The sequence below is a fragment of the Ornithorhynchus anatinus genome, chromosome 21, assembly GCF_004115215.2.
Source record: "Ornithorhynchus anatinus isolate Pmale09 chromosome 21, mOrnAna1.pri.v4, whole genome shotgun sequence".
In the NCBI taxonomy this organism is placed as follows: domain Eukaryota; kingdom Metazoa; phylum Chordata; class Mammalia; order Monotremata; family Ornithorhynchidae; genus Ornithorhynchus; species Ornithorhynchus anatinus.
The window spans coordinates 18,229,538-18,250,384 of NC_041748.1; the positions used below are offsets into that span (position 1 = coordinate 18,229,538).

Below are 20,847 nucleotides of genomic sequence, written 5' to 3' on the forward strand. Positions count from 1 at the left end.
ATTATTATCATTATTACTATTCAGTCCACATCTCCCCACTCTCAAAAATCTACAGGGCTGCCCGTCCACCTCCGCATCCAACAGAAACTCCTCACCGCCGACTTTAAGACACCCGATCAGCTCTCCCCCTCCTATTTTACCTCGCAGATCTCCTTCTACAATCTGAGGTCGTCTAATGCCAATCTATTCTCTTCTCATCTACCTCGCTTCCAACCCCTTGCCCAGGTTCTCCCTCAGGCCCGGACTCTCTCTCCCTTCTCATCCCACAATCCACCACCCTCCCCACCTTCAAAGCCCTCTTAAAATCACATCTGCTCCAAGACACCTTCCCAGAATAAGCCCTTTATTTCTCCTAACCATCCTCCCCTCAGCTTTGATTGTGCACTGGTCTATGGATCCCTTCCCCCTCTAGCCTGGAAGCTCATTGTGGGCAGGGAATGTGTCTGTTTACTGCTATAATGTACTCTCCCAAGCGCTTAGCATGTTGCTCTGCACACAGTGTGCGTTCAATAAATACGACTGACTCTATCACTCACCTCAGGGCCACAGGACTTATGTAAAAATTTGTATACCCTGCTAACTCCCCCATCTCTAATCTATTTCAAGGTCTGTCTCCCCCAATACACCACAAGCTCCTTGTGGGCAGGGACTGCGTCTACCAACTCTGTTGCACTGCACTTTCCCAAGCGCTTAGTACAGTCCTCTGCACAGCCAGAGCTCAATAAATACCACTGAGTGATTCCAGATGTCTTTGCCTCCGTATCCCTACCTACGAAGGGAATAATAAAAATACTAATAATTGTGCTATTTGTTAAATGCTTACTATGTGCCATTGATTCATTCATATTTATTGAGCACTGACCGTGTGCAGAGCACTGTACTAAGCACTTGGGGGAGTACAGGCATTGTATTAACCGCTGGGATAGACTCGAGGTAATCGGGTTGGATACAGTATGTGTTCTACATGGGGCTCATAGTCGTAATCCCCCACCCAGGGGGCTGCAGTTCAGTGTCCTAGGCGTTATGGACCAGGGTGCTGGGGAAGATCCCTTGTGGCAATTCCTGTTTGGGCTACAAGGAGGCTGGGCCCTAGGCACCAGAAGCTCCTACTGCCAGAATCCGCCTCTGGGGACTTACATTCCTGGCACTAACCTGCTAACCTTCCCACTGTACCATCACTTCGTCCACCATCTGGCCACCAACCACTCGCCCACATCCTGCCTCCGGCCTGGAACACCCTCCCGCCCCATATCCAATGGAAGATGACTCAGCCCACCTGCAAATTCTTACTGATGATCCATCTTCTCCAAGAGGCCATTCCCTGATCAAGCCCTTCTTCCCTCTTCCACTCCCTTCTGCGTCACCCTGACATGCTCCCTTTATTCATCTCCCCTTCCTAGCCCCAATGCACTTCTGTCCATATCTTTATTATGTCTGTCATATATCTGTGATTTATTTATAATACATCATTTATTTATTGATATTAATGTCTGTCTCCCCCTCCAGACCGTAAGTTTGTTGTAGGCGGGGAATGTGTTCATTGTTACACTGTACTCTCTGAAGTGCTTAGTACAGTGCTCTGTACACAGTAAGCGCTCAGTAAATATGACTGAATGAATCAATGGAACAGCTCACTCATTCCCGGACTGTGAGGCCCAGCCCCTCCGGCCTCCAGGACGCACTCTTGGGCCACCCCCTCCCCACCAGCACAAAGCCCCCTTTATGCCTCTTATCTCTCTCTGGAATCCAAGGCCCGAACCCTCGGGTGGGGGTGAAGGGGCAGAGAGGCGGGGGCCCAGGCTCAGCCAGGCCAACAGAGGCTGTGGGTCACACTGACCCCATCCACACCATGCCAGGCGTGGGAGGTGGGTAGGCGGGTCAGGTGCCTTCCCCCACCACGGTGTGGGAGGGGCCTGCAAGGGGCTTGTCTGCTCTGCTCTCAGGGAATTCCAGGGGAATTCTGGCAGGAAATTCTGCCACATGTCTGCTGTGTGACCTAGTATAAGACATTTCAGTTCTCTGTGCCTCAATTACCTATAAAATGGGGATTAAGAGTGTGAGCCCTATGTGGGACAGGGACTGTGTCCCTATGTGGGACAGGGACTGTGTCCAACCTCACTTGTATCTACCCCAGAGAGCAGAACAGTGCTTGGCATATAGTAAGCGCTTGATAAGCACCGTAACTACTATTATTAATTATCATTGGGCAAGTCACTAAATTTCTCTGTGCCTCAGTTCCCGCGTCAGTAAAACGGGGATTAAGACTGTGAGCCCCATGTGGGATACAGACTGTCCAACCTGTGCTTAGAACAGTGTCTGGCACCTAGCAAACTAAGGTAACTGAGGCTCAGAGAAGTGAAGTGACTTGCTCAAGGTCAAAGAGCAGACAAGTGGCAGAGGCAGGATTAGAACCCAGGTCCTTTTAACTCCCAGGCCCGTGTTCTATCCACTAGTCCATGCTGCTTAATAACACACAGTGGAGTGAAAGACAGAGCCGCTATTTTTAAGGTCTCATCTGCTACTAATGCCTCCTTTCCTTACCTTCTCTTCCTTTGAAGCCCTCCTGCTTATTCCCTGTGCCTTGTTCTCATCTCTCCCTCCTGTGTCTGGTACTCCCTGCATCAAAGATATTCACTGAGCAATTACTGTGTGCAGGGCTCTGTACTAAGTGCTTTGAACTTCTCTGTGCCTCAGTTCCCTCATCTATAAAATGGGGATGAAAACCTTGAGCCCATGTGGGTCGGGGCCCGTGTTCAGACCCATCTGCCAGCTCTCAGTACAGTGCCTGCCTCATAGTAAGTGGTTAACAAATACCACCGTTATTATTGTTATTACAATTGTCCTCTTCCCAGCTTTCAAGTCCTTCTGAAATCACATCTCCTCCGGGAGGACTTCCCAATCCACCTCAAGTCTCCCTAACTGCCGCCTCAGTCCTTCAGCAAGACCCCAACACTGGTGTACTCAGCTGTTCCCAGGGGTGACGGGATCCGGCCAGGGCTCCCAAATCAACCCAGAGACTCGCCGACACCTCCGCTGACCCGTGGAGCCGTCCCTAGGCTCTGGGCAGCTGGGCCCACCCGGGAGGCTGACAAGGTTGGGGAGGGGCATGGGGGCCGTGAGAAGAGGCTATCCTCTTGCTCCAGCCCAGGGAGGTGCCCCGCTGAGAGGCGGGAAAGAACTGGAGGAGGCACCCGCCACATCCATCTCTGGAGCAGAGAATCTCCGGCAGACCCTCTTATTCTTTCATTCATTCAATCGCATTTACTGAGCGCTTACTGTATGCAGAGCACTTTTACAATGTAAACTCTTTGAGAAGCAAAGTGGCCTGGAAGAAATGGAACAGGCCTGAGAGTCAGAGGACCGGAATTTGAATCCTGATTCCTCTACTTGCTTGCTGTGTGACCTTGGGCAAGTCACTTTGTTTCTCTGGGCCTCAGTTTCCTCAACTGAATAATGGGGATTCAATACCTCTGCTCCTTTCCATTTAGACTGCGAGCCCTAGGTATCCAACCTGATGATTCTGGATCCATGCCAGAGGTTGGCACAAAATTAATGGTATTTATTGAGCACTTACTGTGTGCAAAGCACTGTAATAAGCACTTGGGAGAGGACAATACACCAGAATTGGTAGACACGTTCCTTGCCCACAATTAGCTTACATAGTGAGTGCTTAACAAATATCACAATTACTATTATTATTATGGGTAAAGAATATCCCTCGTCTTTGTGTGGGGCACTGCATCTACTACTATTATAATAAGAGTCACTACAACATTAGCAATGATAGTAAGAAGCAACAGTATGGACTACTGGAGAAGTAGCAGGGCCTAGTGGCAAGACGTCAGAGGATGAGGGTTCTAATCCGAACTCTGCCACTGTCTGCTGAGTCACTCTGGGCCCGTCACTTCACTTCTCTGGGCCTCAGTTCCCTCATCTGCAAAATGGGGATGAAGATTGAGCCACATGGGGGAGACAGGGCCCGTGTCCAACCTGATTAGTTTGTATTTACCCCAGTGCTGCTTAGAGCAGTTCTTGGCACTTAGTACCATTATTATTATTATTATTACCATTGCTACTTCTACCACCTTCTGTTGCCTCTTCTTTATGTTGGGAACTGCATCCACTATTACTACTACTACTACTACAGTGCTCAGTGTTTAGAACAGTGCTTCGCACATGGTAAGGACTTAACAAATACCATCGTTTTTATTACTACTATTACCCTCTGCTGACTTACCACATGGTCCAGCAAGAGAAGAGGCCAAAGGGCTCAGAGTAGAGTGCCTCAGGGTACAACCACTGAACTGTTAAGTGGTTCTCTCTCCTTTGTAAACCTTTTCTCTTCCACTGGTTCAAGCCCCTGTCTCCCCTAGGAATGGCCCATGTAGTCAATCGGTCAATTAATTATATTTTCTGAGCACTTACTGTGTGCAGAGCTCTGTACTAAGCATTTGGGAGAGTACAACATAAAGTTGGTAGACACATTCACTGCCCCAGCGAGCTTCCAGTCTAGAGGGGGAGTCAGTCATTAATATAAATTAAAAAATACAGATATGTACGTAAGCACGGAGGGGCTGAGAGAGGGGTGAATAAAGGATGCAAATCCGAGTGCAAGGATGACATAGTAGCGGGTGGGAGAAGAGGAAATGAGGGCTTATTCAGGGAAGACCTTTGGGAGATGTGCTTTTAATTGGTTCAAGATCAACCTGAATCTTTCCCCACCCCTTACTTAACCACACATTACATGTCTTGTACTTCTGTGTATAATGCACTGAATCAGTGGATGCTCAATACTATTAACTGTCATATTTATTAAGGACTTGAACCTACATATAACTCCTCACTCGAGCACCCAGGCAATCGATCATCTAGACACACATGCACACAGGCAGGCCCTTGAATCCAGGTTTTCACAACGTGAATGACCTGACCAAGCTGTGGCCCAACTTCATCATTCACTGCAGCTGCAGATCACCTCACCCCCAGGGTCCTTGGGCCCCTTCTCTTCTCGGGTCCATTATGACCCCTTCCTCTTCATCAAGGTCATCTCCACTAATGCAGCTCCACCTCCCACCCCGTTGGTTCCCTCCCCAAGGAAGATCTGCTCCCTTCCCTCTGCTGACTGTAAACTCCTCGTGGGCGGGGATCAGCACAAACAACTTTATTGCAATTGTAATTTCCCAGACAGCAGCATGGCCTAATGGAAAGAGCACAGGCTTGGGAGTCAGAGGATCTGGGTTCTAATCACGGATCTGCCAACTGCTTGCTGTTTGACCTTGGGCAAATCACTTGGCTTTTCTGTGCTTCAGTTTCCTCAATTGTAAAATGGGGATTAAATACCTCTTCTCCCTCCTACTTTGTGAGCCATGTGGGACAAGGTCTATCCAATGTAATGACTGTGTTTAGAACAGTGTTTGACACTTGCTTCCCCCCTCCACTGGCTTTAAAGAAGTCAATCACCCTGCCCCTCCTACCTCACCTCCTTCTCTCCTACAACTCAGCCCACACACTTCGTTCCTCTAACGCTAATCTTCTTGCTGTATCTCCATCTCATCTATCTCTCTGTCGACCCCTGACCCACGTCCTCCCTCTGGCCTGGAACACCCTCCCTCCTTAAATCAGACAATTACTCGCCCCCACCCCCTTCAAAGCCTTACTGAAGGCCCACTTCCTCCAAGAGGCCTTCCCTGACTAAGCCCACCATTCCTCTTCTCCCATTCCCTTTTGCATCACCCTGACTTGCTCCCTTCATTCATCGGCCCCCCTCCCAGCCCCACAGCATTTAAGTACGTATCTGTATATTATGTCTGTCTCATCTCTAGACTGTAAGGTCGTTGTGGGCAGGGAATGTGTCTGCTTATTGTTATACTGTACTCTCAAGGGCTTAATACAGTTCTCTTCACACAGTAAGCACTCACTGAAAGAATGAATGAACACAAGAGTAAGTGGTTAACAAAGACCATTTTTTTAAAAAAAGTAAGCACTCAATAAATCCCTTTGATTGATTAATTGACTGGCTGAAGGAAAAGTCTGTGAAAAGGGGAAGAGAAGGGAACCCTCAGGGGGAGTGGCTTAGGGAGACTATGCACAGGAGATGAAAAGGCAGGAAGTCGAACTTATTGTCCTATACCTGCATGAGGGCTCATTGTCAGGGAACAGCAGGCTAGAGGGGGAGGGATTGGAAAGGAGAGGGGAAGGAGAAGAAGAAAGGGAATGAGAAGGGGTGCCCTGAAAAACACTGTTCCTCATGAGTCCAGGGGACAGGAATAAGTGAAATCCAGGGGACAGGAATAAGTGAAAGGTCACGGCTTCCTGCCTCGCACCAGTTTCTGCCCTGGAGGGTGGGGAACTGGGTGAAAGGGAGAGCTCCTTCCCAGCTAGTAAGGGGTGGGTTTCTGGGAAAATCCACTCTCCCTCCGCCCGCCCGGCGTGTTGCCGGGAGCCCCAGCTCAAGGCCAAGGTTCCAACTGGGTGGGGTGTGGGGTGCCTTTTCAAAAAATAAACAAAAAACACCCACGGTATTTGGTAAAACTTTACTATGAGCCAGGCACTGTACTAGGTGCTGGAGAAGAGGCAAGCTAATCAGGTTGGACACAGTCTCTGTCCCATATGGGGCAGTCTTAATCCCCATTTTACAGATGAGGGAACTGAGGCCAAGTGAAGTGAAGTGACTTATCCAAGGTGACAGGGCAGACAGCAGGCAGAGCCAGATCTGACTTTCAGGCCTGGATTCTATCCACTAGGCCACACTGCTTTTCTAGGGTTAGAGTTAGAGTACCTTCAAGGACGACCCTGAGGGACCCAGCCCGGACCTGCCTGCCTCCCTACCTTTCTCTTGCCCTGTCCTGGCTGGGCACAAAGAGTCTGAGGTCAAACCAGGAGGCCTCAGAGGGTGGGACCCCTGGGGGAATGGGCATTTCCCACGGCCATCGTCCTCCAGACTCTCCCTCACCCTCTTCTCTGCCTTTCAAGCAGGGAGTGTGTCTGCTATATTAATGTACTGTAGTCTCCCAAGTGCTTAGTACAGTGCTCTGCACTCAGTAAGCACTCAATAAATACAACTGAATGAATGAAAGAGGGTGGAAGGGCCCACTGACCGCCTCCACCCTTCACTCCAGTTTGGATGGCCCTGGGATCCTAAGGGAGACAATTACTCTCCTGTATGTCAAAGCCTTATTGGAGGTACACCTCCTCCAAGAGGCCCTCCCTGATTAAGCCCTCCTTTCCTCTTCTCCCACTCCCTTCCACAAGGCCCTGACTTGCTCCTTTTATTCATTCCCCCCCAATTCCCCCTCCGCAGCACTTACGTCCATATCTGCCATTTATTTATTGATACTAATGTCTGTCTCCTCCTCTAGACTGTAAACTCGTTATAGGCAGGGAATGTGTCTTGTTATATTGTACTCTCCCAATCGTTTAGTACAGTGCTCTGCACATTGAAAGTCCTCAATAAATACGACTGAATAAATGAATGAATGAGGGTCCTGCCTGACCTCAGCCAGTGAAGGGAGAGGGGGCAGGGCAGGGAACGAAATTACCATTTAAAGTCCCAAGGAGCAGATGAGGGGACAGGAATTGGATGGGGAAGGGGAGGAGGGGGTCTTCCCCGACTCCCCCAATCAATCCCTGGAATTGAGTAAGCGCTTACTATATGCAGAGCACTGTACTAAGTGCTGGGGAGAGTATAGTATAACAGAGTTGGCAGACAGGTTCCCTGCACACGAGGAATTTACAATCTGGAGCCTATCCCTACATCCAATTTTCAAGCCAAGGGAAGGGGAAGAGGTCAGGCCCCGGAAGGTCAAAGGCCTCGGGGGTCTCAGCCCCTCCACCCCCATCCCCCCTAAACTGTCCCAAAGCGGGGGGGGGGGGGGGCGGTGTCAATAAATACCATCAATTGGTTGAGGGAATTGACTGAGATAGATGGTGAAGCCCCCTCCCAGTCTTTACCCCCGGCACCCAGAGAAGTTTGACTGACTGGTTGGTTGGCAGGTGAGGGCACTGCTACCCACTGGAGATATTCAGCCTGGGTGGTTTGGTGAGGGAGGGAAAGGGGGGAGAGGGGGAAGAGGGTCTCCCGGGGCTCCCGGGCGAGGTGGTCCAGCACTCCTGGCTCCTGGGGGGAGCTCAGCCGGGGTGGGGGGGGTCCGGGCCAGGCCGGGGGGGCTTTACCTGCGGCTGGAGAACTGGGGTCCCGCGAAGGTCCAGGAGGCGCCGGGCCCGGGCAGCAGGGTGCAGAGGCCCACCAGAGCCCACCACCGCCCCAGACCCGGACCCGGACCCTTCATTGGGCTCCCGAAAGGGCTGAGGGGGAAGGGGCTGTGGTGCCAGGCAAGGGGTGGGGGGTGGGGGGAAGGGGGCTGGGGTCCAGGGCAGGACTGGGGGCTGGGGTCCCTGGCAGTAGGGGAGAGGAGGGGAGAAGGGGACTGGGATCCAGGTAAGGAGTCCCTGGGGGGGGGGGGGCAGGGGTCCCGGGCAGGGGTCTGTGGGGGTGCCGGAGTCCCAGGCACAGCTGTCTGGGGGGCAAGATCGAGCCTCTCTCCGGAGGGCGGACTTCAACCCCGCCCCCTCCCCTCCTCCTCCTCCCGTCCGTCCCCCTCCCCTCCTCCCCGCCGAGCCCGGGATTCCTTCCTCCCCCGGATTAAGGGGCTTCACTTAAGCTGGCTGCCCTGTCCGGCTCTTTGTCCCTCCCCGCTTCTAACGCTCTCGGTCCCCTGCCCTGCTCCCTGCCCCCCATCCTGTCTGTCCTTCCCCCCTACTCCTGTTACCTCCTCCCCATCCTGTCCATCCATCCGTCCCCTCCTGTCCATCCATCCGTCTCCCAGCGCCCTTTTCTCCCCTGGCCGTGGCCTGGGTCCGAGGTTCACTGTCCAGTGGCAGCTCCTTCCTCCTATCCTCCCCCACAGGGACATTCGCCGGCCCCCATACCTCAGATCCCACCTCCTCCCCCGAAACTTCTCTACTGATATTCATTTGATCTCACTTTTCACTTGACATTCACCCCACCCTCCACCTCAGAGCACTTACACTGCCATCCTTTACTTAATAATAATAATAATAATAATAATAATAATAATAATGTTGTCATTTGTCAAGCGCTTACTATGTGCCAAGCACTCTTCTAAGCGCTGGGGTAGATACAGGGTCATCACGTTGTACCACTTGGGGATCACAGTCTTAATCCCCATTTTACAGATGAGGTCACTGAGGCACCGAGAAGTCAAGTGACTTGCCCAAAGTAACACAGCTGACAGTTGGCGGAGCCAGGATTAGAATCCACGACCTTTGACTCTTAAACCCGTGCTCTTACCACTGAGCCGCTTCTCTTACTTACATGAAGGTCTGTCTTCCCCACTAGACTGTGAGCTCGTTGTGGGCAGGGAACAACGTATCACACTTTCCCAAGCACTTAGTAAAGTGCTCTGCAAAGAGTGAGTGCTCAATAAATGCTATCGACTGATTGCCCAAGTCACACAGCTCCTTGTGGGCAGGACTGTCTCTCTTTATTGCTCTACTGTACTTTCCCAAGAGCTTGGTACAATACTAGGCATGCAGCAAGTGCTCAATAAATACGATTGAATGAACTGATGAAAGTGGCGGGGTCAGGATTAGAACCCAGGTCCACTGACTCCCAGGCCGGTGCTTTTTCGGTCTGTAAGTGGGGCTCAGTGTCTGCTCTGCATATAGAAAATGCTTAATAAATACTCTTACTACTGCTCAACTGCCTCCTGCCCCTCAGGAGACCTTGGGCCTGGGATTTCAGGACCATCAACGACCCTCTAATTCTCGAGGGGCCAGGTCAGTGTGAGGACAGGAAGGGAGTGAGGGAAGGACAGGAAAAAGAGGGGAAACTCACCTTAGACCCCCGTTTGGCAAGGCATGTCCTCTTCGGCAGAGGAAGCTGGTCTGAGCAAGCTGGAACTGGAACCAGGCAAGATCTGAAAGGGGGGGAAAGATCTCAACCATGCTTCCGTAAAAATAATAAAAATAATAATAATGATGGTATTTGTTAGGCGCTTACTATGTGCCAAGCACTGTTCTAAATGCTAGGGTAGATACAGGGCAAGCAGTTTGTCCCACGTGGGGTTTAGAGTCTTAATCCCCATTTTACAGATGAGGTAACTGAAGCACAGAAGTTAAGTGACTTGCCCAAAATCACATAGCTGGTAAGTGGCGAAGCCGGGGTTAGAACCCACAATCTCTGACTCCCAAGCCCATGCTCTTTCCACTAGGATACACTGCTTCTCTTCTATCCAGGGAAGCAGCGTTGCCTAGTAGATAGAGCACGGCCTAGGAGTCAGAAGGACCTGGGTTCTAATCCCAGCTCTGCCACTTGTCTGTTGGGTGACCTGGGCGAGTCATTTGACTTCTCAGTGCCTCAGATACCTCATGTGTAAAATGGGGATTAAGACTGAGCCCCATGTGGAGCAGAGACCGTGTCCACTCCAATCTGCTGGTATCCACCCCGGTGCTTAGTACGACACCTGGTACATAGTACTTTCCAAAGTACTGGAATTAGTCTATTAATTATTGTTATCACGGTTTGCGGGCTGATCCCCAGAGCTCAGCAACAGCTGGAGTGTTCCGGCTGGGAGGCTGCCCACCTACACTTCTGAGAAGTGGAAGGAGGCCTCTAGACAGAAACCTTTGACCACGGTCCAGGATGGGAGGAAGAGGCATCACTCGCAAGACTGAAGTGGTTGTGCCTGGCCAAGGGGAAGATTTCAGGGGCGAGAGAGCCAGGAGTGGAGGCCTAACTGCCCGGCCCAAAGTGCACACACACACACACACTATTACCAACTTAGTTGGGGCTGGGGGAGCTTTCCCACCAGGCAGAACTCAAGACAAGATGGTTAAACAATAAGCTGCTGGAGGGCAGGCATAGAGCCTATCAACCGTATTGTATTCTCCCAACTGCTTAGTACAATACTCTGCCCAAAGCAAGTGCTCAATAAAGTGCTGAGTGATGGACAAGTGTGCATTTTTATTCCCAATCAACTTTGACCTGGTCCCTCCCTTCCGGTCCCTGTTTCTTCTCCACTCTCTCCCTACTCCCCCAAATCATGGCATCGCTGCTCAGCTGATGTTCTCTAGATCCCAAAGCCCTGAGCTTGGAGACCCTTCTCAACCCGGAAGTGACTGGACAGAGAGAGGGTGGCTATTTGGGGAGCAGCGGACACTAGGTGACAGTGATGGACCGGCGAAGGACACCACCGCTAGAAAAAACAAGGGGGAGAACAGAGAAATCCTTCCAGATGTCCAGTGAAGTAGTAAGCCTCTCAACACAGAGAAGCAGTCACTGCCAAGTGGAAAGAGCATGGGCCTGGGAGTCACAGGACCTGGGTTCTAATCCCAGCTCCACCACTTGTCTGCTTGCGCAAATCACTTAACTTCTCTGGCCCTCAGTTTCCTCATCTGTAAAATGGCGATTCAATCCTACTCCCTCCTACCTAGACTATGAGCCCCATGTGGGAGAGGGACTGTGTCCACACTGATAACCTTGTATCGACCCCAGTGTTTAGGGCAGTGCTGGTCACATACTAAGCACTTAACAAATATCATAGTTATTATTATCACAGCCTCTCAATCAACTCACTGATGTTTTTAACTAGGTCTATGGAAAGAGCATGGGCCTGGGAATCAGGAGATTTGGGGGTCTAATTCCAACTCTGCCCCGGCCTGCTGTGCGACCTTGGGCAGATTACTTAACCTCTCCGGGTCTCGGTTTCCTCCTCAGTAAAAATGGGGATTAGATAGCTACACGCACTTAAACTGTGAGCCCTGGCTCCGATGGAGACAGAGCCCAACCTGATTGTTTTGTGTCTACCACAGTGCTTCCTAAATACCCTAATCACAGTGATCTCGTTGTGGGCAGGGAATGTGTTTGAAGTTACATTGTACTCTCCCAAGCATCTTCCACACAGTAAGCGCTCAATAAATATGATTAATAATAATAGTCACAGTATTTCTTCATGTTTTCTAACATATTAATACAAAGCTTTTCCAGTTGCTTAATGTGGAGTTCTCCCATTCAGCAAGACCGCTGGGCTTTCTAACAGTCTGCTTTTTTTCCTGAACCTTGTGAAATCTAACCAGAACCAGAACACAAAAGGGCTCAGGTGAAGGTACTGTGGTATTGTTTAGTGCTAATGTGCCAAGCATTGTACTGAGTGCTGGGGTAGCTAAAAGATCATCAGATTGGCTCACAACCCAAGGAGGAGGGAGAAGAGGCATTGAATCACCATTTTACAATGGGAGAAACTGAGGCACAGAAGTTATATGACTTGCCCAAGGTCACACAGCTAGCATGTGGAGGAGATGGGATTAGAACGGAGATCCTCTGACTCCCAGGCCCATGCTCTTTCAACAGGAGCCGGGGATTCCAACTGATAGGCTTTACCACCTAATGTAAAGCAGCACAGTGTGGCCCATGAGCCTTCTAGGCAATTAGAGGTGCCCTAAGCGAGCCACCCCCACCTCCTTCTATTCCTCCTCTCACTTTTCCTCCTCTTCTCCTGGCCCCCAGTTACCAGCAGACCAGAAGGTTCCACACACACCACTTCCTGCATCTTCTGCATTCCACTCTAGACTGAAAGCTTGTCGTGGGCAGAGACTATGTGTGTTATATGGTATTCTCCCAGGCACTTAGTACCGTGTTCTGCACATAGTAGCTACTCAGTAAGTACGATTGACTACTCTCCCTAACCCGTGGTTCAGAGCTGTCCACACAGTAAGCGCTCAATAAATACCACTGATTGATAGACTGACAGTGAGAAGGCAGAGAGGTGCGTACACATAAACCCTTACACTGCCCTCCTTCAAAACCCTCAGAAAAGCCCACCTCCACCAATTAGCCTTCCCCAGTTAGCTCCCAACACCCAAAATTACATCAACTCATTAGCCACTTCTAGCATTTACGCATTCTTTCTCTTCTCCTTCACCGCTTAACTATCTACGTAGGATTGATGGTTCAGTCTATTTATTCTGAATATCCTGTTTGTAAATACTTTTATGTCTCTCTCCCCCATTAGAACGTAAGTACCTTGTGGGCAGGGAATGCATCTTGTGTTCCGGTTGTTCTTCCCCAAGCTGTTGGAAGAGTATGTAATTCCAGCTCTGCCATTTGCCTACTCTGTGAGACCTGGGGCAAGTCACTGAATCTCTCTTTAACTCAATTTCCTCATCTCTTAAATGAGAATAAAATTCCTGTTCTCCCCATGTTGTAAGCCATGAGCCCTGTGTGGGATAGGGATCTGATTGTCTTGAATCTACCCTAGTACTTAGCACAATGAATTACATAGTAAGCATTTAAAAAACACTGTCATTATCATCACTGGGCTAATGTGCTAATAACTGGGGTGGTGAAAATGCAGGGAGAAAGGAAAAAAAGGCTTCACACCTTCATGAATATCTATTGAGTGCTTACTCTGTGCAGAGCACTGTACTAAGCATTTGGGAGAGATAATAATAATAGTAGTATCTGTTAAACACTTACTAACTGCCAAGCCCTGCTTTAAGTGCTTGGGTAGATATGAGATAATTGGGTTGGACACAGTCCCTGTTTGTATGAGATAATTGGGTTGGACACAGTCCCTGTTTTAATCCCCATTTTACAGATCAGGAAACTGAGGCCCAGAGAATTGAAGTGACTTGCCGACAGACAAGGGCCAGAATTAGAACGTAGGTCCTTCTGACTTCCAGGCCCACCGTGCTTTAACCATTAGGCCACGCTGCTTCTCAGGTTTCATCCATCTGCTTTGGATTCACAGACACAGTTTCCCACAGTGCTGTCTCGGTCTGACAACCCGAGGGCTAGTTAGATTTTCTCATGCGTGCACACACATGGACACACACACACACCTATTCCCTATTCCCACTTTTGTCCCCAGTAAGCAAACTAGGAGCTCAATCTTTGGGGTGGACTCCCCAAGCTGGCCATTAAAAGTGGAGTTGGCACTCGGGGCTGGCAACCTGGACAGTACCAGCTCAAGTCCCAGCCAAGCCCTGGCCAGGGCCTGCCCTCCTTCCACCCCTCCGGGTCTGCCTCTCTCCAAGCTGCAAGAACGTGGCCTAGTGGATAGAGCCCCCATCTGGAGTCAGAAAGATCCAAGTTCTAATCCCAGTTCTGCCACCTGTCTGCAGTGTGGCTTTGGGCAAGTCACTTCACTTGTCTGCTACCACGTTAACACGATCACTCATCCTGTCCCTCCTGGATTACCGCATCAGCCTCCTTGCTGACCTGACCTCCCAGCCTCCTGTCTTTCTCCACTCCAGTCCATACTTCACTCTGCTGCCTGGATCATTTTTTTTCTTTTTTACAAAAACGTTCTGGACACGTCACCCAGCTCCTCAAAAAACTCCAGTGATTGCCCAGCCACCTCCGTATCAAACAAAAACTCCTCTCCATTGGCTTTAAGGCACTCCATCACAGGGCTCCCTCCTACCTCACCTCGCTTCTCTCCTCCTACAACCCAGCCCACACACTTCACTACTCTAGTGCCAACCTTCTCACTGAGCCTTGATCTCGCCTATCTTGCCGCCGACCCCAACCCATGTCTTGCCTCTGGCTTGGAACGCCCTCCCTCTTCTCATCCGACAGACAACCACTCTCCCCTGCTGCAAAGCTTTATTCGAAGGCCCATCTCCTCCAAGAGGCTTTCCCAGACTAAGCCCCACTTTTCCTCATCTCCCACTCCCTTCTGCATCTCCCTGACTTGCTCCCTTTGCTCATTCCCCCCCTCCCAGCCCCTCAGCACTTTATGTACATAATTTATTTGTATCGATGTCTTTCTCCCCCATTCTCGACTGTGAGCTCGTTGTGGGCAGGGAATGTCATTGTTTATAATTGTATCATGCTTTCCCAGGAGCTTAGTACAGTGCTGTGCACAAAGTAAGCGTACAATAAATACAATTTAATGAATGAATTCTCTGGACCTCTGTTCCCTCATCTGTAAAATGGGGATCAAGACTGTGAGCCCATCAGGGACAGGGACTGTGTCCAACCTGACAACCCTGTACCTACCCCAGCGTTTAGTTCAAGTGCCTGGCACAAAGTAAGCGCTTAAGAAAGCGCATACCAAATACCATTTCTTTAAATGCTTTCCTTGCCTGAGTTTTCTTGGAGTAAAAAGAAATTGGCAAAGTTCTTTCCAAAAGACAAGGCATCCTGTTGGACCTTGGGTTAAGAGGGATGAGCGGCTATTTTTATAGGCCCTACTAAATCGGAGCATTGGCCGAGTGGGGCTGCCTGTGGAGAGCTGAGGTCAGGGGACTTGGCTATTGTACCCGTGAAAGGGAAGGGGACTGTAAATTCCAGCTCCCTTCAAAGCCCCAGGAGGGGGGGAAGAAAGGGAGAGTGGGCCAACACAAAGGATAGAGCTGGAAAGTAAGTCTCCTCTCACAGCTTCCAAGGAGGGAAACAATGAACAGCCCATCCCCTCCCCACAAACCCCAAACTAGTTACTGGCCCTTTGATCCAGTGGGGGGGGGGGGGGGGGCAGTCCTCTGGACTGCCAGAAAAGGTCCTGATGGGGAGATGGGCCTTCAACACCACATTCAGCCTGAGACCAAATCCGGCTTGTTCTTGCTCGCATTTCCAGGATCTGCTCTTTCTCTACCATCCAAACCACCACCATTCTGATCAGGCACCTGTCACATCTTGACAAGGCTAGACCAAGAGGACAGAGAGTAGGCTGGCATTAGAGGAGAGAAGTGTGTGGAGTAGGCTTTACTAGGAAATCAGTGAGGTAAGGTAGGAGGGGGCAAGATGATTGAACACTTTAAAGCCGATGATAAGGAGTTTCCGTTTGATATGGAGGTGGATGAGCAACCACTGGAGGTTTTTGAAGAGTGGGGAGGCAGGGACTGAATGGCTTTTTAGAAATCATCTGGCAGTAGAATGAAGTGTAGACTAGAGAGGGGAAAGACAAGAGGTCGGGGCGGTGGGGCAGCGGCCTCTGTCATGGAACTCCCTCCCCTTTCATATCTAACAGAAAATCAGTCTTTTTAATCCTCAAAAATCCATTATTCTCATCATGCAAAAACTTCTGACCACTGACTTTAAAGTGCTCAGTCAACTCTCTCCTTCTTAGTTGTCCACTCTCTTCTTCCACTATACCCCAGCTCTCAACCTGCAGCCCTCCCAAACCAACCTTCTCACTGGGTCTCATTCTCATCTCTTCTGCAGCCACCCTCTTGCTAATATCCTTTCCCCTGCATATCCATCTGACCATAGCTCTCCCCATCTTCAAAGCTCTTTCAAATCATATCTCCTCCAGGAAGACTTTCTTGATTCATCTCTCACTCCCCACTTTATTTCCTCCCAGCTGACACGTCAACGCTTCCATGCCACCTAAATACCTAAATTATGTGCACATCTTCTATGCTCCATCGTCCTCTAGACTGTAAGACTGTTGTGGGCAGGGAATGTGTCCATTTATTGTTTTGTACTCTCCCAAGCATCTAGTACAACGCTCCAAACACAGTAAGCACTCAATAAATACAACTGAATGAATGTTGCTTCCTCCTATCTGTAATGCATTTGTCTACTTACCTACCTTCCCTAAATTGTAAACTCCTTGAAAGCAGGGATCAGGCACACTAATTTCTATTGTACAACCTCAAGAGCTTAGTGCAGTATTGTGTCCATAGTACATTCTCAATAAATATTACTTATTGCTTGCCCGACCGCTGGGAGCCTGGGTTGTCTTCTGGGACTTTAAGATCTGGAGCTACAGGGGTTCAAGCCCAGGGAAAAGCAGCAGCATGGCCTAGTGGATAGAGCATGGGCCTGGGAGTCGGAAGATCATGGGTTCTAACCCTGGCTCTGCCACTTGTCTGCTGTGTGACGTTGGGCAAGTCACTTCACTCCTTTGAGCCTCAGGGATCTCGTGTAAAATGGAGATGGAGACTGTGAGCCCCACATGGGACAGGGGTTATGTCCAGCTCAACTTGCACGTATTCACCCCAGCGCTTAGTACAGTGCCCGGCACAGAGTAAGCATTTAACAAATACCGTTATTATTATTATTAGGGAAGCAGCGTGGCTCAGTGGAAAGAACCCGAGCTTTGGAGTCAGAGGTCATGGGTTCAAATCCCAGATCTGCCATTTGTCAGCTGTGTGACTGTGGGCTAGTCACTTAACTTCTCTGGGCCTCAGTGACCTCATCTGCAAAATGAGGATTAACTATGAGCCTTATGTGGGACAACCTGATCACCCTGTAACTACCCCAGTGCTTAGAACAGTGCTCTGCACATAGTAAGTGTTTAACAAATACCAACATTATTATTATAATTATTAATAACAATGTCTTTGGGGCCTGGCACCCTCTCCTGGCCCCTTCTGGAGTGGCAGTCTAAAGTTGCTGGGAAGTTTTCTTGAGTCCTCACCCCAAACCAGCACATTAAGATCCCCACCTTAGAGGTGGCCCCCCAACCCGAAGTACCACCACGCTGGCAGAGGGTGGCTGGTTCTCATCCAACATCCTCTGGTACAAAAACCCTCCTGGATTGACTGTGTTGAATCCCCATTTTACAGGTCATTGAGACATGGAGAAGTTAAGTGACTCACCCAAGGTCACACGGCGGATAAGCAGCAGAGCCGGAATTAGAACCCAGGCCTCCTAACCCAAGCCTGGGCTCTAGTGACTTGCCCAAGGTCACCTAGTGGACAAGCAACAGAGCTGGGATTAGACCCCGGGTCTTCCGACTCCCAAGCCCAGGCTCCAAGCACCCATCATAGCAGCAGTAGGGCAGAGAGGGTGGGGGGCAGGGCCGCAAGCAAGAGGCTGGAGCACCAGTCTCTGGCTGGGAGGATTCAGGCTTCAAAGAGGATGAAGGACAGGGCTGTGAAAAAGGCAGGAGAAATAGGCCAGGGACACGCACAAAGAAGCAAAGCAGGGGAGAAAGACTTCAAGATATTTGCCCATTCAATCCCCGAAACTGTGAAAAACGGAGGCCTTCTTCAACGGGCAATAATACGGCTGAAACGGATCCTTTCAGTGAGTGAAGTCGTGGTAGCGGGCCCTGTGTGTCTATCAATACTTGTTTGATTCTGTTCGGACAAAACACCAAGAGGCTGAAAGAGAGGAGACATTTAGCTAACGCGGAGTCAAATGAACATACTGTGGTTCCGGAAAATATCTCTGCAATGGATGACTTTTAGGGCTCCAAACTTAATAAACTGGAACACTTTATTAAAGATTGGCCCCTGCCAAGACATTTAAAACAAAAGATGCATCTTTTAATGGGAAATCTGCAGTTCTCTGAGTCGGGTAGGGGAGGTGGGGGTGGTATCCTGGCCTGAGTAAATTCTCCACACAAGATTGTGTGTGTCTGTGTGTGTGTGTGTGTGTGTGTGTGTGTGTCTGGCTCCCACCCCAATTCATCTGACTGTTTGGGGTTAGCAAAAGACTGTGGTTGTGTAGCCCTGTTTCAGCCTGTCGCAATCCCCTACTATTTAAACATTATTATTATTATTGCATTATGGTATTTCTTAAGCACTTACTATGTGCAAAGCACTGTACTAAGCACCACAGTGGATACAAGCAAATCATGTTGGACACACATGGGGCTCACAGTCTAATCCCCATTTTACAGATGAGATAATTGAGGCATAGAGCAGTAAAGTGACTTTCCAAAGGTCACACAACAGACACGTGGAGGCGGCGGAATTAGAACCCACGGCCTTCTGATTCTCAGGCCCATGCTCTATCCACTACGCCATGCTGCTTCCCAACATTTGATGCAATTTACAGATCTGGACTCTGGAAATTACCAAGCCACTTTGGCTGCCCTGAAAAAAAATCGTCAAGACTCTCGGATGACTTCACAGTGGCCTGGCTGGACGGGTCAGGGCCAAGGGAGCCCTGTCCCATCTGTTCCCTGTGGCCAGAGGAAAAGACCATGGATTCATTCATTCACTCAATTGTATTTACTGAGCGCTTACTGTTTACCAAGCACTGTACTATGTGGTTGGGAGAGTAAAATATAACGATAAGCATTTGCTTAGCATGTCTGCATTAGACTAAGCTCCTTGAAGGCAGAGAATTGGTCTTTTGCTTTTGTTGAACTTTTCCAAGCACTTATTACTCAGGTGATCAATAAATACCATTACTGCTCTTTCAACTGTTCACCGCTAGGCCACTTCTTCTGAGATTATGTTTCCCCTGTCCACCCCACTCGTGGCTACCCAGTCCCGGCTCACTGCAAAGTAGCTCTTTGAGTAACCTGTTGTGGGGCAAATTTCTACTCAGCAATGGCATAATGTGCTGAGCACTGTTCTAAGTGCTGGGGTAGATATAAGATAATCAGGTTAGACATGGTCCCTGACCCGTACGAGACAGACAGTATAAGTATGAGGGAGAACAGGCATGCATCCCCATTTTACAGATGAGGAGATCGAGACACAGACAAGTGAATAATAACAATAATAATAATAATAATGTTGGTATTTGTTAAGCGCTTACTATGTGCCGAGCACTGTTCTAAGCGCTGGGGTAGACATAGAGGAATCAGGTTGTCCCACGTGGGGCTCACAGCCTTAATCCCCATTTTACAGATGAGGTAACTGAGGCACAGAGAAGTTAAGTGACTTGCCCACAGTCACACAGCCGACAAGTGGCAGAGCTGGGATTTGAACTCATGAGCCCTGACTCCAAAGCCCATGCTCTTTCCACTGAGCCACGCTGCTTCTCTAGTGGACAGTGAAATGACATGTCCAAGGTCACACAACAGGCAGGCGGCAGAGTGACCATTAGGACCCAGGTCCTCTTACTCCCAGGCTGGGGTTCTTTCCACAAGGCCACACTGTTTATCTTGGTGCCTCATTGTTGATTTCCCAAAGGATTCTAATCTTCCTGATTTTTACCTTCTTGTCCATCTTTAAATCATGGGATGGTGAACTGCTCAGATAGCAATGTGGTGTCTGTGTCAGCTCTGGTTCTTTCTAAGGAGATTCTTGGTTGCATGAAGAATAATAACAACAATAATGATGATATCTGTTAAGCGCTTACTATGTGCCAAGCACTGTTCTAAGTGCTGGGGGAGGGGAGATACAAGGCTATCAGGTTGTCCCATATGGGGCTCACAGTCTGACTCCCCTTTTTACCAGTGCTGCAGCCCAAAGAAGTTAATTGACTTGAACAAGGTCACAGAGATGACAAGTGGCAGAGCTGGGATGAGAACCCATGACCTCTGACTCCCAAAACCATGCTCTTTCCACTGGACCACGTTGCTTCTTATGTGTCAGATATATGATGAGGAGGAGGATATTTATTACGTGATGAGAACTGTGCTAAGCACTAGATTAGAAACAAAATAATCAGAGGGACACAATCCCCAGCCCAAATGCATTTTCCAGCCTAAGGTGGTAGGCACAGAGAGAACAGGTAATAACAACAATACTTGTGGTATTTGTTAAGTGCTTAATATGTGCATAGCACAGAACTAAGTGCTGGGATTGATAAAATATAAGCATATTGGACACAGTCCCTGTACCACATGGAGTTTAGGGGCTAAGAGGGAGGGAAGAAGAGATATTTTATCCTCAATTTACAGATGAAGAAACTGAGGTCCAGAGAAGCAGCATGGCCCAAGTTTTGGAGAGGGAATGTGTCTGTTTATTGTTATACTGTATCCTCTCAAATGCTTAGTACAATGCTTCGCACAAAGTAAGCACTCAGTAAATATGAATGAATGTCTAGGGGAAAGAGCACGGGCCTAGAATTAGAGCAGTTCTAATTCCACTCTCTCTCCTATGAATCGACTCCTCAATGTGGCAGGAGAGCTTGCGTTCTCTGATGAAGCTTAGAGCTATGCCATATAGAGTTACCCAGAATGGAGAGACCTA

At 49.4% G+C, this 20,847-nt stretch overlaps 1 protein-coding gene across 4 annotated transcripts in view; it reads right to left on the reverse strand.

Moving 5' to 3' along the window:
* Positions 1-20,847, reverse strand: part of EMID1 (EMI domain containing 1) — a 64,337-nt gene that overhangs the window by 22,930 nt on the left and 20,560 nt on the right. For 3 of the 4 annotated variants that reach the window (XM_029048734.2, XM_029048733.2, XM_029048731.2), the window contains exon 3: positions 9,857-9,938. In XM_029048734.2, coding sequence (XP_028904567.1) covers positions 9,857-9,938 — 82 coding nt within the window. Of the gene's footprint in view, positions 1-8,172; positions 8,331-9,856; positions 9,939-20,847 lie in introns of those variants that run through there. The other variant, XM_029048732.2, reaches the window with a different exon arrangement.